An 18839-nucleotide genomic window follows, 5' to 3' on the forward strand; every position below is an offset into this window, starting at 1 on the left:
ACCCACTGTTAGCATAATTTCACAGCCAGTGGGCCTTCCTCATGCATGCTTATGGTGGGTTATTTATTCACAACTTTGAAACAAATCCTGTACTACTGTTTCGTGTTCCTGGTTTATCACAGTATCTGAATTTAATCTGTTCTCTTATCTTCCATACCAACTGTTCATGAATAAATACACTTGAGTCTGGAGAAGTCTTTTCCAGTGTTGAGTTTACCCATGTGGATGCTAAACGTCAGTTTCAGCCTTCCTTTCTTCTGTTTCCTAGGCCCAGCAAATTCTGAACTATGCTTTGAAAGGACTTTAGCTCAGCCTTTGGAGTTGCCATGCACCTCCATGATTCATTACATATTCAGATTTCTTTTTCCAATATTAATTTCCCTCTCTTAGAAATTGGCACTACATGATTGGATGGAAAGTACTCATTGTGATTATTCCCAGTTAGGATGGGGAAGACTCTGAAAGCCCAACTTGCCACATTTCTGAAAATGGCCAGATTGTGCAATCTGGGAAAAGCAGACCTGTGTGTGAAGAGAAATCTTTATGTTCTGAAAGATAAATTATGGCCAAGTGGGATTATGCAAGATGAAACAGGGGGATTGCTCCACTAGCTGAGTGACAGTATATATAGATAACCTCAGCCACATCTCCTCAACAAGTGACACAAGTCACTCACCAGGAGTCTCAGCAGGAACCGACAGCCCAGGGTGAGTTGTCAGAACTTTCCGACATTTGCTCTTTGCAGATTCTTTTCCCTGCCAGCATTCACTTGTTGTGTTTTCCTGCTCTGTCTCTTTCCTGAATCTACTAGATGGATTAGAATTCACTGGAGGCGATATTTTTATCATGGAGATTTGTTGTATGCTTCTGTGTGAATTCAGGGGAGGGTAGAGTCAGCCCTCTACAGATAGACTGCAAAAGTCTATGATGGCTATAAAGCCCCTACATGGCTCTCTGGAAACTTCATACACAGTTTGGTTTTGGCTGGCAAGATTGGAATGCAATGTGCTTTATGCTAATGGTCCATTTGCAAACTCTCAGTCAGTAGGAGTCTAATGAAACGTGGAAATGGGGAGCTAGATAGCTCCCTGGAATCCACTTATATCATCCACCTCTACACGTGTGTGGGTTTATGTATAAAATCCAGAGGGATTGGTTACTGGCATAAAAGGACAGCTCAACATTACAGAAGCATCTGCCACCCTAAGTAATGGCATATTCATCCTTGTGTTTTCCCGGCCCTACAGCAGGATGAAGTCATCCATTGCCATCATTTTTTGCTGCTTGGTGCTGGGAGTTGCCAGCCAAAGATGGTTCCAGTTCATGAAAGAGGCTGGTCAAGGTAAGGGCAAAGGATGGGGACAGGCGGTTGTATTTGTGAGTTCCAAGTATTTACCAGAGCAGGGACCACCACGTTAAGGGATAACGTACTTGTGAAGTCTCCATGGAGAGACGAGCTGCGTTGCTCTTCCCATGTAGTTCTGAACTCTTCTGGTCAGTGTTTACCTTCTTCTGTGAGGATCCCAAGCCTGAGATCACGTAATGTTTGTACAGCAGCTTTTCCACAGGAGTGCAGGAACAATCTGTATTTGAAAGGTGCAGATTCGCCAACAGAAGAGGGGATCTGCTGCCCCCTTGTGGCAGTTCACGTCTATGTCTGGTGACTGTGAATTGAAGTACATCCCAAGGGTAGTGTTAGTGTTCTAGGCCAGGCACAGGAGAACCAGTGCGGTCCCCAGTCCACAGTGACAGCAGCCAAGGCTAATTGAACTTTTCACATAATGAAAAGGCATTGTTCAATATGTGTGGAAATGAATTAGTTTTTAAATTAATCTTGTGGTGTAGTGCCACATCTATCTTTTAAGGAAACCGAGGCACAAAAAACATAATAAGCTATCTAACAACAACAAAAACCTCTGGAAGAACAGAGGTTAGGCCAGGTTGGCCCGCTCCTCATAATCCATGAAACAGCTCCCCGGACAGAGAGAGGACTTCATGAGCACACACTCACTGTTGACCTGAGAAACAGCAGGTCATGGGTTGAGGAAGGCAACTGCCTGTGAAGGCCGCTCCAGATCCTCTGCCACCTGCAGAAGACGGTGACTTGCTTACCTGGAATATAGGTCTTCTGGGGCTGAGACATGGACAAGAAACTGTCACCAAGGGAAATATATCCCATCAGCCACAGCACAATAAAAATTAAATGAACCTAGATATTGGGCTTTCCCTTTTCTCCTAACTTATCACTTTTGAAGACATTTCCCATTTAATGTTAGCTGGATCTGTCCTTCAGTGGACAGCTCACCACAGCTGCCCTTAGTTTACACCTTTTGCTGTTTGTGGCACCTTCCTGAGAAGCAGAGAAATGAGATGATAAATTGAGCATCTTCCATGAACATCCCATGTTCATTTTCTCAGGTTTTCTACATAACCACCAAGGTGGCTAATACTCTTCCCTGTTCTTGGAGAGGATGTAGACGTTTCAAACCTAGTGTGCCCTTTGCCACCTAGAGTCTCTGATCATCCAGCTTGTTGCTGCCTGTATCAGAGAACTCACTGTTGTCTCCGCTGATGGAGAGCTGAGAACAGCTCAGGTTGTAATAGATCCTGGACGTTCCGTGGGGTCAGAGCAGAACTTCAATCACTCTGCCTGGAGAGCAGTTTCTCCCATGGCCTGTGCTAGGAGAGATCTGTGGCTGCAGTGGTGATTGTAGCACTTGGGAGGCTGAGGCAGAAGGATTGTGAGTTTCAGGCTGGCCAGGGTTATATAGAGATGCATGCTGTCTCTAAAGGAAGAGAACATAAGAGAAAGGAAAGAAATGGAAGAAGAAGAGAGGGGAGCAGAGGAAGGGAAGAGGCCTCATGTCTCACAGCATAGACAGACATTTCCCTGGGCCATTTCAGAAATAGCTTCATTATCACAAGATAAAACATCCCCTAGAGAGCATCTCTCCTCTATATGCTTTTGGAGCAGTGCTGTGGGATGGTCTGTATGTCAAGTGTGTTGCTGATTGGTCAGTAAATAAATCACTGATTGGCCATTGGCTAGGCAGGAAGTATAGGCGGGACTAGGAAAAGAATTCTGGGAAGTGGAAGGCTGAGAGGGAGAGACTGCCAGCCGCCATCAGGACAAGGAAGATGTAAGGTACCAGTAAGCCATGAGCCATGTGGCAAAGTAAAGATTAATAGAAATGGGCTAAATATAAGAGTAAGAGCTAGACAATAACAGGCCTGAGCTAATGGCCAAGCAGTTTAAATAATGTAAGAGTCTGTGTGTTTATTTTATAAGTGGGCTCTGAGACTGGCGGGACTTGGTGGCGGGAGCTGGAGAGAAATTCTCCAGCAACAAATGGCATCCAACGTGGTGGCAAGAGTTTCCACCTAAAAACTTACAAAAAAGATTCTAAAACGGAACTAAAAACAGCTTCCTAATTGTCTCTCTCAAATAAGCGGCAACTGCCGGTTTGAGCTACTGGCGGGTTCCTAGCGTGCATGCTCGACCTGCAGTATGGTGGGAATGAGGCCTCTGCAAGTAGCACATTAAACTGTGTGGTGAATTTAGCCTTTGCTAGTACAAAACAAAAAAAGAGGTTTCTGGGCTACACGCTACCTTGGTAAAAGTGTAGACCCACTATTTCTGAGAGTTATGGCTCCCAGAGCTGGGGGAAAGCGGCCCGCCGCCATGTTGGGAAGCTGAAGTGGGCGGAGCCAGCAGCCATAGCGCCAGCACCGTTTCAGGCTTAGAAGGCTGCACTTTAAAGCAATAGGCTCAAGGTAATATAAAAAAATAAGCCACGTAAAGATGGCTACCACACAGAGAATCTGGATTATGTTCTCTTTGATATTCATAACTGAAGAAAAACATTTGATTACAAAAGCTGTTGAGTTATGCCAAAATGTATATTTTAAAGGTACCTTGACTTCAAAATTTGGATATAAGGATATGTTGCTTTGGAAAAGAGTCTCTGCTCTTGTTTCCACAGAAAGCCAGAGACTATGGATTTGTTCCAGATTAAGATACATCAGGTTTGACCAGCCAAGACCCCCTGAAAGGTCTCCAATGACACCATGGCCCAGATGATTCAACATCCAGAATGGTTTCAAGTCAACTGGCTCAGATATACAGCCTCACGGACTACTCCATGATCCTAAAATTTTCTTTCTGTCTCCAGAAGATACAGCGCCCCCCTCCAGCAGGAAGTAGTAAGAGAAGCTACGCCCAAATTCCCAAATATACCAAGCTGGCTTTAGAGATGGAATTGGCTCACTCCCCCTCTAAACCCAGACATATTGCTCAAAAAAAAAAAAAAATGGTTAAGAGATTCTTATGTCCCAAATCAAAAGAGCCCTCTGGTGTAGGACAGAGAAAAAACAATATTTTTATTTAAATCAGGTTGATTATAAATACAATCTCTTTCTAAAACAAAAAGGGGGATAGTTTAGATATGATAGGATGAAAGGGTAGATTAATGAACCTACTTTGAAAGAGTAACAACTTGTTTAAAATGTTTTACATTGCTATAGATTTTAGTTTATTGATACAAGTTTAAACTTAATTTTGTTATACTGTATATATATTTCTATTCTTGTTTGAGGTATTATGTTTATGTAACTCATTTAAAATTGTAATGGATAATTAAAAATAGATTAATAGTTAGTCATCTATGATAATATTTGTAGCCATGTTAGTTAAGTCTTCTAGGTATACATAGATATATTTCAGATAGATAGGTAGTCTTCAAACACTTCAAAGACCTACAGAATATGGCATTTAAAATGTTTTAAAAGTTTAGACTTTTTGGACAGTGAGACATGTCTGCTCCTGACAGCACCGATTTACTTCAGAGAGGAGGATGGGCATCGAAGACACTCCATATGGAGTTTATCTTCACCTTGACAAAAATAGCCATTTGGGCAAGAAACTGTTCTTGCCTGGACTGCTTGATCAACTGGACATGCAGGACCCATAGAAAGGTGACCACTGAACTTTGCTTGACAAAATGGTCCTTCAGGTTCCTGCTTTGCAGAGAAAACTGCCAGACATTCTACAGGACACAGAGAAAAGTGAATAAGAGACTCTAGGCCTATGGGCTGAAGACAGATGCCCCAACTTTACAAGAAAACTTTGCATGACTGTCCAGGCTCAGCTGTCTCTGTCTACCCTACAAGACTCCTAAAAGTTGCTTATGTCCTTCTCCATTTCTCAGGTAGTAGTATATCCTTCTGAGGTCTTTGATGTGGTTAAAGACTAGATACTTACAATTTTCCTTAGTTATAATAAAAGATAAGTTAGATATAAAACCTTAAACTTACAAATATAAGATAGATAGGATCTCTTCTTTAATATTGTAACTGTAATTCTTGCTTGATAATTGTTTTGTTATATGTAATTTTACTATGTTAAGTTAAAACCTTCCTTTTTAAGAAAAGAAAAGGGGAAGTGCTGTGGGATGGTCTGTATGTCAAGTGTGTTGCTGATTGGTCAGTAAATAAATCACTGATTGGCCATTGGCTAGGCAGGAAGTATAGGCGGGACAAGGAAAAGAATTCTGGGAAGTGGAAGGCTGAGAGGGAGAGACTGCCAGCCGCCATCAGGACAAGGAAGATGTAAGGTACCAGTAAGCCATGAGCCATGTGGCAAAGTAAAGATTAATAGAAATGGGCTAAATATAAGAGTAAGAGCTAGACAATAACAGGCCTGAGCTAATGGCCAAGCAGTTTAAATAATGTAAGAGTCTGTGTGTTTATTTTATAAGTGGGCTCTGAGACTGGCGGGACTTGGTGGCGGGAGCTGGAGAGAAATTCTCCAGCAACAGAGCAGCCAAAGCCCAACATCAACAGAGTTATGACAGGAATCCCTCAGAATAAAACTCGCTCCAAAAGTACTTCTCTTTGCAAGGCATGGGGAAGTAAGAACTATTCTTTTCAAGCCAGCAACATTTCTGTGGCTTGTGAAAGTCTGAAGTCATTGGGATGAGTTGGACGGAAGTTTTAACTCTCTCTTTTGCCTAAATGCAATCTTCCTCATCATTCTCCTAACTCTCCAGGGACTAGAGACATGTGGCGGGCTTACTCTGACATGAAGGAGGCCAACTGGAAAAACTCAGACAAATACTTCCATGCTAGAGGGAACTATGATGCTGCCCAAAGGGGACCAGGAGGAGCCTGGACTGCTAAAGTGATCAGGTAACAGAGGTCTCGGTGAGCAGAGCTTGACTGCTCTGGACAGTCAGGAGGGTCTCTCCTCTGCATCCTGTGCACACTGCCCATTAACCGTCCTCTTTTCTGTGCACAGTACTGGGAGTGGTTGGCAATGATGCATGCTACCCCACCCTCTCTCTCCTGGTGCTGCTCATCCAGCATGAGGGTGACTTCCTTGGCTGAGCAGGTGTTTACTTAGGTGGGATCAGTACCATCCTCTCCTTCCCTGGTGTTCTTAGGCTCCTCTTACAGCCATCTCTTGAAGAAGGGAGTCCAGAGGGTGTGGCCATTGCCATCAGCTTGGTTATGGGTCTTCTTCTTGTCTGTCTTGATTGCAGTGATGCTAGAGAGGGTATTCAGAGGTTCACAGGACATGGAGCAGAGGACTCAAGAGCTGACCAGCTTGCCAATGAATGGGGTCAGAGTGGTAGAGACCCCAACCACTTCCAACCTGCTGGCCTGCCTAGTAAATACTGAGTTTTCTCTTCATGTTGTTCCCAGCCATGCAGACCCCAAAGAGGCAATTACTGACTTGAATTAGTTCCTAAACTCTGGATCCCTAAGCACCCCAAAATGTTGAATAAATACTTGTGAAATGTAATTTGTCACTGATGATGGACTGACTCCAGCAGTGACCAGCTCCAGGCTCCAGGTATAGCCTGGGGCTGCTCCCTTTACACAATCCCTGAAGACTCTCCAATCTTGGAAACTGGGGCTCAGATATTCCATGTTGTTTCTTTACCCAACCATAGCCTTCCCTGGGTCACGCTAGCTCAGGAAGTCCCTTTCTGTCTGGGCAGCTGTGTCCTCTGTCATTAGCTGCCTCCTCCAATTCTGGTCTCCTGTTGGTCCCTTCCTTGCTTCGGTGGCCTAGTCCCAGGAGTTCTTGCATCTCTTACCCACTCCTTTGCTAGGGTGCAAACTAGTTTGTATTCATAATATATATATATATATATATATATATATATATATATATATATATATATATATATATATATATATATAAATTCTTGCTTGCTGAGGCCATGCTGCAGGCCTTAACATAGGCAGAAGAAGACAGAGAGGCCCCAGCAGAGGGGTCCAGTTTCACCTCATCCAGTAGAGTCTTTTGGAAGGCAGCAGAGGAGAGGGTTTCCTGATCAGCCATGGTCTGCAGCTCCCGCGTGCAGATGCAGTAGGCCTCCACAGCATTGATAAGCAGGGAGCAATTGTATTGAAGTTGGCATTTTGTAAACCACTTTCATAGGCTGGCAGTGTATCTCAGCAGTTGAGTCCTTGCCTACCTACGTTCGGTCTCTAGCAGCTTGGAAAGAAAACAACAGAGAACACACACACACACACACACACACACACACACACACACACACACAGGAGATAGGGGATGGTGTCAGCTAAAATACCTGTTAGGGGCTGTGCGGTGGTGGTGCACACCTTTAATCCCAGCACTTGGGAAGCAAAGGCAGGAGGATCTCTGAGTTTGAGGCCAGCCTGGTCTATAGAGTGAGTTCCAGGACAGGCTCTAAAGCTACACAGAGAAAGCCTGTCTTGAAAAACAACATCAACAACAAAAATACCTGTTAGGCCCAGAGGACACAGAACCATCTTATGAAATTGTCATGGGTACAACTTTTTCTTCCTTTCCTGCCTCTCACTTCTGCCTGCCCCTTCTCCTTCCAGGAGGGGTCAGAAAGAGCAGCTGGTGATCTGTGTGCGGAAGAACACTGACAAGAAAACAAAGTCACCATCTCCAACCTACAGAGCCTATTCATCATGAGCTGAATTAGGAAAGGGGAGAAAACGCACTCTAAGTGAGCAGGAAATCCCAATCGTTATGTGGTCCCAAGGTCTGCAGTCCTCATGGTTAATTCAACTAAGTCTTCAAGCTTCATGGTTTAAAATCATGCAAGGTTGTTGATTTCCTATGAGTAACCAGAGAAGCATGAATTGACCTGTGCTTTCATTCAAGGGCAACAGAAAGGAGTGTTTGGAAAAAAGAGAGAAAAGAATAACTACTGTCTGGTTATAGATAGTAATTCTGAGAGAGAGAAGGACCAGGAAAGTTTGGTTGGGTAATGACAAATCAGAAGATACCATAAACTACAGTCACAATTAATCCAATTTCCTGCCCCTGGGATTCTAAGAGAAAAGAAAATTCACAAAGCATGTATGCAAACATCAGTGTAGCAGTGTGACTCACAGATAAAAGAATTCAAAACCCACAAAACCCAAAACAAAACTTCACCTGGAGTTGCCGGGCATGATGGCACCTGCCTACAATCCTAGCTGCTGGAGGTGGTGGCCTGAGGATGGTGAGTAGCAGGCTAGCCTGGGCTATGTAGCTTGACCCTATTCAAACAAAGAGTCAAACAAAGAAAAAAAAACCCACAAGTGGATGCTGAAATGTAAGATGATGTAATGTATAAACCAACCACCAATGAAGGGCTGACATATCTTAACATGTACCTTAAATACACCCCTCCTCCTGCATGGTGTGTGTGTGTGTGTGTGTGTGTAGTGTGTGGTATATGTGTGTGTGTGTGGTATATGTGTGTGTGTGTGGTGTGTGATGTATGTGTGTGTGTGGTGTATGTGGTGAGTGTGTGTGATGTGTGGTGTGTATGTGTGGTGTGTGTGTAACAAGACAGAAGCTCTGTGAAACACTTGGCATTTTGTGTGCAACAGAAACAAAGGTTTCACGAAACAGTGCCAATATTTGGTCTATATAATGGCCTCTCGCAGTTTTCCTTTTGTCCTAGCCTTGTCTGTGTCTTTAAAAATGTGCAGGTAGGACACATTTCAAACCTTAAAAAATAGGTCACCATTCTTGAAATCAAGTAGCTGTGCTCAGGTGAAGTCTCTCTTCAGTGTGTGGAATTCTCCCCTCTCCGCCATCATGTTTATACTCGGAGTGGTCAGATTTCAGCTGTGGGGATGCAAAGTGGTAACTTACACTGATCTAAATTTACATCTCCATGGAATGTACGTATCTTTGTGAATGGGGACTGAACCCAGGGCCTCGGGCATAGTTGGCACACGTGTGCTCTTCCACTGAGCTCTGTCCCCGACTTTCATGCATTTTACATAAACCGGACTTGGAGATCCTTTTAACAGTCCCCTCAGTTTTGCCTCCTCCTTTGTGAATTGCCTATTTCTATGTTCTGTCTGTTTTCTTAATGAGTTGTCTCTTTCTTACTGATTTATTAGTTATAAGATTTTGTTATTCTTGATCCTGAGCCTATGTTATTTATAGACTGATTTTTCCCCAATTTGAAGATGTACATATCATCATTAGACAGTGTCTCATCGTGAAGCACAGACTGCCTTAAATTTGTGACAATGCCCTTCCTCAGCCTCTCAGGTGCTGTGGTCACAGGTGTGAGCTACCATGTCCAGCTGAGCCTTATGCAGAATGATAGAAATGTAGCAATTACTTTTTTATGTGTTTCGCCTGTATGTGTGTCTGTGCATGTCTGGTGCCAGCAGAGGCCCGAAGGCAGCATCGGATCCCCCGGGGAAGAGGAGCTACAGAGGGGTATGAGCTGCCATGTGGATGCTGGAACAGGAACCGGATCCTCTGTTAGACCAGTGAGTGCTTTTAACCGCTGAACCATCTCCCCAGTCTGAGAAATGTGGCAGTTTCTCACATTAGGCTCCTGTGTATTTTAAGAAAACCCTCCCTATCTCTGTGGTCATAAAATGTTCTTTACAGTTTCTTCTAGACGTAAAAGTTTTGTTTTATATATTCGGTTCTTCATCCAGAATCAGCTTGTATTGAAGTCCCACGTCCAAGCATCTCCATCATCTTCTTCCTCCTCCTCTTTTTTTTCCCCTTCCCCTCTTCAAGGTAATGCTGATGTGTGCATTCGTCCATGCTCACGCCTGGTCCTGGGTGGACACTTTGGGGGAAGATTCCCACCCGTTCTGCAGGAATCTGACGGCAGGGGGCGCTGTGCGGAGCCGCGCTGGGTGCGTCGGGCTCTCTGGCACGTCCTCTTGCCTCCTCTGGGCTTCCGGTGTGGCTCCCGCGCGCCAGCATGGACTGTAACCCGTCGCCTCCGCCGCCTAGCTGCGATCAGGAGGACGAGGAGGACCAGGCCGGGGGAGACTGCATTGGGAGCACGGTCTACAGCAAGCACTGGCTCTTCGGCGTCCTCAGCGGGCTCATCCAGGTGGGGAGACTCGCGCAGGCGCCCTCGGAACCAAGGGAGTGGATGGGATGCTGGAGGTTCGCGGTGCCAATTCCTAACTTCCCAGAGCACCGCCACGCACATACTTCACTGGGATTTTGCTTTCCAGCCCCATTGTCACTTCTGAAGTCGAGACCCTGCCATTCCTGTTTCGTCGGCTCTTGTCACAGCGGAGTGCATAGTTTGGAGTCAGACAGCCCTGATCTCCGAGACACGAGCTCATCTCATGCTGGAAGCGTGCTAGTTAACCCAGAGCCTCGGTTTCTTTCACACTTTGTATAAAATAGGATAACCAGTATTGTCGTACACAAGTTTTTATGTAGATTGAGATTATAATGACAGTAGAGTGCTTGAAATGTGTTTGGTTTACAGGAACTGTCAGATTTTTCTGTATACTGCCTTCCATACCACCAACTCCTGTTTTTGGTTTTGTTATTTTTTGGAGCCATTTTCTACATAGTGGTCACAACAGTTTTCCTTTTCATTACTTTTAAGGGATATATATATATATATATATATATATATATATATATATATATATATATATATATATATATATATATATATATTTGGTAATTTTCTGTAGAAAGCAAGAGGACAGTAGGAAAAAATGGTGAGAAGGAATCCTTCTAGTTTCCTGTGGGGAGTTGTGTTATCATCAGTTTGTACTGTCTGGGAGAGTCTAAGACCTATGTTCCCTTACATATCCCAAACAAAATGGTTCAGAATGATTCTTGGTAATGGATAGGATGACACTAATTTGTTTTCTTTTTTTTTTTTTTTTTTTTTTTTCGAGACAGGGTTTCTCTGTGTAGTTTTGCGCCTTTCCTGGAACTCACTTGGTAGTCCAGGCTGGCCTCGAACTCACAGAGATCCACCTGGCTCTGCCTCCCGAGTGCTGGGATTAAAGGCGTGCGCCACCACCGCCCGGCTGGATGACACTAATTTGATGAGCTGCCTGTTCTTCCTGTGTGGGCATGGACTTCCTAGTTGATCCATGTTGACCCTTGCTCTGATCTAGACAACACCCTTCTTTGCCCTGCTTTGTCTTGTTCTAATACCTGCTGTGGCACTGCCTCACACCTTTGTCCCAGAACAGAAGTGTTTAAATATAGGAGAATCTTAGACAGCTTCTCATGCCTGTGCCTTTGTCTTGTTCTGTGCCAATCTTCCTCTATGTAGAGAGATAAGGTCAGTCTGGCTTTGAAATCACACAGACTGGCCTGCCTCTGCATCCAGAGTGCTTGTATTGTAGTTTTTTTCCATGTCCACCAGACTTGTATCTAATCTGAGCTTTCTTAAGGAAATGATATATCAGGAATTTCATAGATATGTACTGTATTTAGCTAAGAATTCATTCCTCCTCTAGCTTTTCCTGTTCCCCTCTACTCCTTGAATAAGTCATTACTTCTTGTTTTTATATAACCATTAAGCACATATGCATATATGACTATATGCATATAACCTGCAGATAACATTTCGTGTTGATTGCCTGTGTTTTATGTGACATCTTGGGACTAATAATATAGTATGGGTTTCATCTCTGAATAAGATTGTTTCTTAATTTAATAGTTGGTTAAACTGATTCTTCAATGAACACTTCCTCAGTAATTGTTAATTTCTTGTAACTCTTCTATTTCAGAATCCTTGTGAGAATTCCTGCACACACTGGTGTGTCAGTTCTGTCCAGAGAACAACTGATTGTGGAGTACTCAGCCCATGTTGATAACATCCAACATAACCAGTGCTCAAAAGATGTGGAGAATGCTGTGGAAGATAGGCTGGATAGACTGTAAGAGCCAGGGATCAGAGGAGGATGTTGTTTTCTATATGTGACAGGAAACCTTTACCTAGACTAATCTCAACAGTGTGGCTGCATAATAATGGGTTGGGATGTGACAATGTCTTGTGCCTTTTTATTTAATCTGTGGTTATCTGTAGCATTCAGTTCCAAACTACCTTTGTGTACATCCAGGGTCATCTCTGCAGTTTGTCTTCTTTTATTTCCATATTTTCTAACCCCAGTAAGAACCAAATCTAAATGTGACATTCAATTCCAGATATCTCTATCAGCATCAATACTATCCCTGTTAATCAAAATTTTAAAAGTATAGTAAAAATAAGGGAGAAGTGATTAAAAGAAATGTTTTAAAATTTCTTTCCTTACCTGCCGTGGTCGGAGAGAGAGTATCAGCAATCCACAGTACAATGGAGCAAGAGAATTGGTTGTCCTTGTCTGATCAGCTGACCTGAGTGGCAAATGTGCCCAGTATCAGACAGCACTTACTGGTCACTGGTCACAGGTGACCTGTGATGATCCAAATTTGTTTACAGGCATCGCTATGGCAACCACAAGAACCTACCAGGTGGTAGTAGGGCTGGAGGGAGATTGATGTCATAAACGGGGCAGCAGCCAATGGGAAGGTCTGATTCTGAGCTAAAAGATGGGATTGGTTGGAAAGGATGCCAGGAGACCAACTGTAGCCATGGAGGCTGAGGTGTGGACTAGTGAAAGGAGGCAATCCTGGCATGGAAGTCCCCCTTCCCATGAGGTTTAGTCCAGGGTATTGGCAGTGCTTCATATAAGGTTCCCTGATGAAGCTGTGTCTACTGTTCCTATGAGGTGTCACCTTCCAGCAGAAAGTGTCCCATCAGCATACAGTGTCTGTACAGTCAGTAGCTTTGGGCAGGAAGGAGAGGAACACCTAGGTAGAGGGACCTCAGGTGAGAAACAGTTTCAGTTGATCTGATTTATGGGCTGTGAGCATCTGTCCATGACCCAAGGAAGAGATCAAAGGGCTCCTTTGTGGCTGTGTTGAAGGACAGGACTGAGAGTATTGAGTGCACCTTGAAGATGAACTCCAAGACTCTTTTCTTTATTTGTCTTCTCCTAGAGGCCTTCCTTAGTCTGTGTTGGCCCAGGTGCTACTCACATCTCTCTTTTCTGCTTTTCATCCCTTTTTGGTAGGGTTTGATTATTGGACTGATGTGACCCTGTATCCTTACAGTGGTAGTGGTGGGCAGTATCATGGTGAACTTCCAGAAGCAGTGGTCTTCTGTTCATTGTGAAGATGCTTGTAATTGGATGCTGCTGGTAGAAGCAAACATTGAGGGGCTTATGGTGAGCCTGGTTGTACATGTTACCTCTTTCAAACTTGTTAATCTTTTGCTGCCCAGACACATCTACCTCTGGATGTTTTCTCTCCTTCTGGTCTTTTGTTTTCCTGAGATAGGTAAGTCTCTGTAGCCCCTGTTGTTGAGAACTCACTGTGTATCTCACTCTGGCTTCAGACATGTGGGCATTCTTTTTATCTTGCCTCCCTTATATTATAGTGGTTATTAGGCATTGAGTCTGGCTGCTTTCTCTCTTCATCCACAAGTATAATGAGTGTGGCAGTTACTGAACCTTCTTCCTCCTGGCAACAGTCTCTGCAGAATCCTGGGCTTCTAGCATTCTCCACCATGCTTTTTTTTCTGAGAAAAGGCTAAATAGAGATGGAACACCTGGAGCAGGAAGGCATTTGTTGACGTGTGGTGTTGGGTTACATGAAAAAAGCAATGTAGGTGTTTTTGTAAGTGTTGCAACTGGGTGGAATTGGATCCTGGCAGTTGAGAGCCAAGGAATACTACAAAGTCAACGTATGCGTAGCAGCTTTCATCCTTGCTCCAGGGAAAGGTTTCTTCAATGTAACAACTCTGGTTTGCTACAGGAAGGTTTCCCCAGTGAAAGTGTTACAGTTCTGTTCTGCTCTGCTCCCACTCTGGCTAATGTTACTTCTCTGAGCTGCTCCATTCTGGCAAAAGAAGATCTCACCCAAACCTCATCCAAAAGATTTATTGGGAGGGAAGATTCGAGGAGGGTACCTGCCTCCGCCAGGGTGGAAAAAGGCAGTTCCCAACTGAACAAGTACAAGGCTTATTTAGGGCTTCTTAGTGGGGGAGTTTTTACAGCATGAAGCTCCTCAGATTTCAATTCCCTAGTTTGGAAAATTTGGAGATTGGTTAGATTTTGTGCTCAGGGATTGGTTGGTTTTTGTGCTGAGTCAGGGGCAGAGTGTGTTTCTTTGGCTCTGGTTTCAGGGTCAGCATGTTTCTTTGGCTGGCTCTTTTATCCTACAATTTTGCTCTATATTTGAAAAAAAAAGAGACATCTCAGTGTATCTTCACAGATAGGAATGAGACATTTTGTTGAAGTATGGGGAAATCTTGTGTGTTTCCTCATTTTGGTTTAGATTGTTATTCTTTTTAGTCATTCACTGGTGGGTTCATAGACTGTATTATGGCGTAAGTGTAGTGTGCATTTATATACATTTCTTACTCTAACTTCCTCAACAAGCACTACTGTGACAGCGTCTGTCAGTCCTTATTGAAAATGACCCTGGAGCCTGTTTAGCTCTCCTCCTGCGTTCACATGAGCTGTCAGCACTTTCCCTCAGGACCTCTTTTACACTGAGCTAATGCTGTAGCTAGCAGCTACATGCCCAGATCAGTAGACCTTTTCCTGCATGCAGATTGTTTTATATTTTGTAGTGCTTAGCAAAACTTTGCAATAATAATGTCCTTTTTTATAGGCCAGCTGACTGCTTCTGTCTTTCCCCTTCCAGATTTCTTCGTGACTCATGACTTGTCAGATAATGTGAAATATTCCAAGTGACAATGACTGAAAGTCTCCTTTCAGTCCAGGCTCCTGGTTGTAGACTTTTCAGAAAAAACACTTGTCCTCCTGTAGCAGTGTAGATACAAGTGAGTAGAATGTCACTAGAACTGTGTTATTGAGATGTCTGAGAGTGGAGAGAAAGTGATAGATGGGTAGATAGATAGATGAATAGATAGATAGGTAGATAGATAAGAAAAACTATGTTCTTTTTAAAAATTCTCATCATTTTTGTTTTTTTCTTTTTCATTTTTCTTAATTAAGAAATTTTCTACTCACTCTACATACCACCCATAGATCCAGCCTCCTCCCTGCTCCCACCCCTGAGCCCTCCTTCCCAAGCCACCTCACATACTCCAAATCAAGGTCTCCCATGGGGAGTCTGCAGAGCCCAGCACATTGAGCCTAGGCAGGTCCAAGCCCCTCCCCACTGCACCAAGGCTGCGCAAGGCACCACACTGCAGGCACCGGGCTCCCAACAGCCTGCCCATGCACTGGGGATGGATCCCGATCCCCCTGCCTGGGTGCAACCCAAACAGTTCGAGCCAAACAACCATCTTCCGTTTCCGGAGGTCTTAGTCTGGCCCATGGGGAGCTCCACAGCCACTAGTCCACAGTTTATGGGATTCCACTAGTGTGACCAGTCATCTCTGCACGTCTTCCCATCATGATCTCGATGTCCCTTGCCTGCAGAATCCCTCCTTTCACTCATTGATTGGGTTTCCAGAGCTCAGCCTGGTGCCTGGCTGTGGATCTCTGCATCTGCCTCCATCAGTCACTGGACAAAGGCTCTATGATGACAGTTAGGGTATTCACTACACTGGTCACCAGAGTAGACCAGTCCAGGCACCCTCTGGACCACTGCCAGCAGTCCAAGATGGTGTCATCCTTGTGGATTCCTGAGTGCCTCCCCAGCCCTCTGCCTCTTCCTATTCCCATGATGTCCTAATCTATCATGGTATCTCCCTCCCTGCCCTCCCACTCTTTCCCTATTCCAGCTTGATCCTCCCATTCCCCTATGTTGTCATCCCCCACTCCTCACCCTCTGCCAACCCCCGACTCCCAGTCCGCTCATGTAGATCTCATCCACTTCTCCTTCGCTGGGCCATCTGTGTTAGCTAGCCTCTCTGGAGCTGTGGGTTACAGTCTGGCCATCACTTCTTTCACATCTAGTATCCACTTATGAGTGAGTACATACTATGTTTGTCCTTCTGAGTCTGGGTTACCTCATTCAAGATGATTTTTTTTTAGTTCCATCCATTTGCCTGCAAATTTCATGATATCATTATTTATCCATTCAGTTCAGGGGCATCTAGGTTGTATCTAGGTTCTGGCTATTACAAACAATGCTGCTATGAACATAGTTGAGCATATGTCTTTGTGGTAAGATTGAGCACTTCTTGGGTATATGCCCAAGAGTGGAATAGCTGAGTCTTGAGGAAGACTTATTCCCAATTTTCTGAGAAACCCATATTGGTTTCCAGAGTGGCTGTACAAGTTTGCATTCCCACCAACAGTGTAGCAGTGTTCCTCTTGCTCCACATCCTCTCCAACATAAGCTGTCTTCAGTGTTTTTGATCTTAGCCATTCTGTAAGGTGTAAGAAGTGTCTCAGTTGTTTTGATTTGCAGTTCCCTGATGATTAAGGATGTTGAGCAATTCCTTAAATGTCTTTCAGCCATTTGAGATTCTTCTGTTGAGAATTCTCTGCTAAGCTCTGTTACCCCACTTTTTAATTGGACTGTTGGGTATTTTGAAGTCAGTTTTTTCAGTTCTTTATATATTTTGGAGATCAACCCTCTGTCAGATGTGGGGTTGATGAAGATCTTTTCCCATTCTGTAGGCTGTCATTTTGTCTTATTGACCGTGTCCTTTGGTCTACAAAAGCTTCTCAGTTTCAAGAAGTCCCATTTATTAATTATTGCTCTCAGTGTCTGTGCTACTGGTGTTATATTTATGAAGTGATTTCCTGTGCCAGTGCATTCAAGACTACTTTGTACTTTCTCTTCTATTAGGTTCAGTGTAACTGGATTTATGTTGAGGTCTTTGATCCACTTGGACTTGAGTTTTGTGCATGGTGACAGATATGGATCTATTTGCAATCTTCTGCATGGTGACATCCAGTTATGCCAGCACAATTTGTTGAAGATGATTTCTTTTTTCCATTGTACAATTTTGGCTTCTTTGTCAAAAATTAGGTGTTTATACGTGTGCAGATGAATGTCAGGGTCTTCAATTTGATTCCATTGGTCCACATGTCATTTTTTATGCCAGTACCAAGCTGTTTTTATTACTGTGGCTCTATAGTAGAGCTTAAGGTCAGGGATCATTATGCCTCCAGAGGTTGCTTTATTATACAGGATTCTTTTAGCTATCCTATGTTTTTTGTTTTTCCATATAAAGTTGAGTATTGTTCTTTCAAGGTCTGTGAAGAGTTGTGTTGGGATTTTGATGGGGATTGCATTGAATCTATAGATTGCTTTTGGTAAGATTGCCATTTTTACTATGTTAATCCTGCCTATCCATGAGCATGGGAGATCTTTCCATTTTCTGATATCTTCTTTGATTTCTTTCTTCAGAGACTTAAAGTTCATATCAGATAGATCTTTCACTTGCTTAGTTAGAGTTACCCAAAGGTATTTTATATTATTTGTAGCTATTGTAAAGGGTGATGTTTCTCTGATTTCTTTCTCAGCCCATTTATCATTTGTATATAGGAGGGCTACTGACTTTTTTGAGTTAATCTTGTATCCTGCCACCTTACTGAAGGAGTTTATCAGCTGTAGGAGTTCTCTGGTAGAATTTTTGGGGTCACTTAAGTATACTATCATATCATCTGCAAATAGTGAAAGTTTGACTTCTTCCTTTTCAATTTGTATCCCCTTGATCTCCTTTTTGTAGAAATAACCATCTTATTCAATAAGAAACACAGAACCAATGCAAAGATGAAAGCCCAAGAGGTCAGAGCTAAGAGCCTTACCCTTCACTCTGCTTCAGCTATCCTCTTCAGCCAAGAGAGCTACTTCCTGTGTGTTCGTCTTTATAAAGTCTTTCTGTTCTGCCTTCTCATTGGTTGTAAACCCAACTACATGACTGCCTCATCACTGCCTGTCTGTAGAGACCTCCAGGTCTTCCATGGTTGGTATTGAGATTAAAGGCATGTGTCTCCATGCTGGCTGTATCCTTGAACACACAGGGATCCGCCTAGCTCTGCCTCCCAAGAGCTGGGATTAAAGGCGTGCGCCACCAACACCCTGCTCTGCTATGGCTTGCTATTAGCTCTGACCCCCAGGCAACTTTATTTATTAACATACAAATAAAATCACATTTCAGTACAAATAAAATATCCTCACATTTCCCCTTTTCTATTTTAATAAAAAGAAAAAAGGAAAAAGGTTATAACTAACATATGAAAAACTATATACAAAAGTACAATAACTATATACCATATATACAAGTAATAAATACCTAAACCATGTCTAGTCCATTTGTATTTGACAAATTCAGAGAAAATTATTCCATTATCTGTCCTATTTTGGTAAGTCCAAAATGTACCTAATTCACTTTCTATCCTAACTAATCTTCAACTATAGCTAACTAATCTTCAACTCCCTCAGAGACCCAATTAATATTACCTAATAAAAATTAAAAATAGGAAGTGCATGCAAGCAACTAACAAAAAAAAATATGAGTTGACAGAAACAGCCAGCTGCCTGGACAGTCACCGAGGTTTCTCCGCAGTGTTGGGGCATCATCTTCAGCCTATGGGCTTAGCGTATCTGACAGACTCATTTGTGA

The 18839-nt window shown here is 43.3% G+C and overlaps 1 protein-coding gene across 1 annotated transcript; it reads left to right on the forward strand.

Moving 5' to 3' along the window:
• Positions 1–997: 997 nt before the first annotated feature.
• Positions 998–6802, forward strand: LOC131922672 (serum amyloid A-3 protein-like). The gene is made up of 3 exons (XM_059277516.1): positions 998–1342; positions 6048–6186; positions 6540–6802. Exons 1-3 carry the CDS (start codon positions 1252–1254, stop codon positions 6676–6678), a joined length of 369 nt encoding a protein of 122 aa, XP_059133499.1. The 5' UTR covers positions 998–1251; the 3' UTR covers positions 6679–6802.
• The last annotated feature ends 12037 nt before the right edge of the window (positions 6803–18839 follow it).

The sequence above is a fragment of the Peromyscus eremicus genome, chromosome 1 (genome assembly GCF_949786415.1).
Source record: "Peromyscus eremicus chromosome 1, PerEre_H2_v1, whole genome shotgun sequence".
Taxonomy (NCBI): domain Eukaryota; kingdom Metazoa; phylum Chordata; class Mammalia; order Rodentia; family Cricetidae; genus Peromyscus; species Peromyscus eremicus.

Coding starts and splice junctions, on each gene's coding strand:
- LOC131922672 (XM_059277516.1), top strand. CDS start 1,252: ATGAAGTCATCCATTGCCATCATTTTTTGCTGCTTGGTGCTGGGAGTT. Junction 1,343..6,047: donor CATGAAAGAGGCTGGTCAAG/GTAAGGGCAAAG, acceptor CTAACTCTCCAG/GGACTAGAGACATGTGGCGG. Junction 6,187..6,539: donor TGGACTGCTAAAGTGATCAG/GTAACAGAGGTC, acceptor TCTTGATTGCAG/TGATGCTAGAGAGGGTATTC.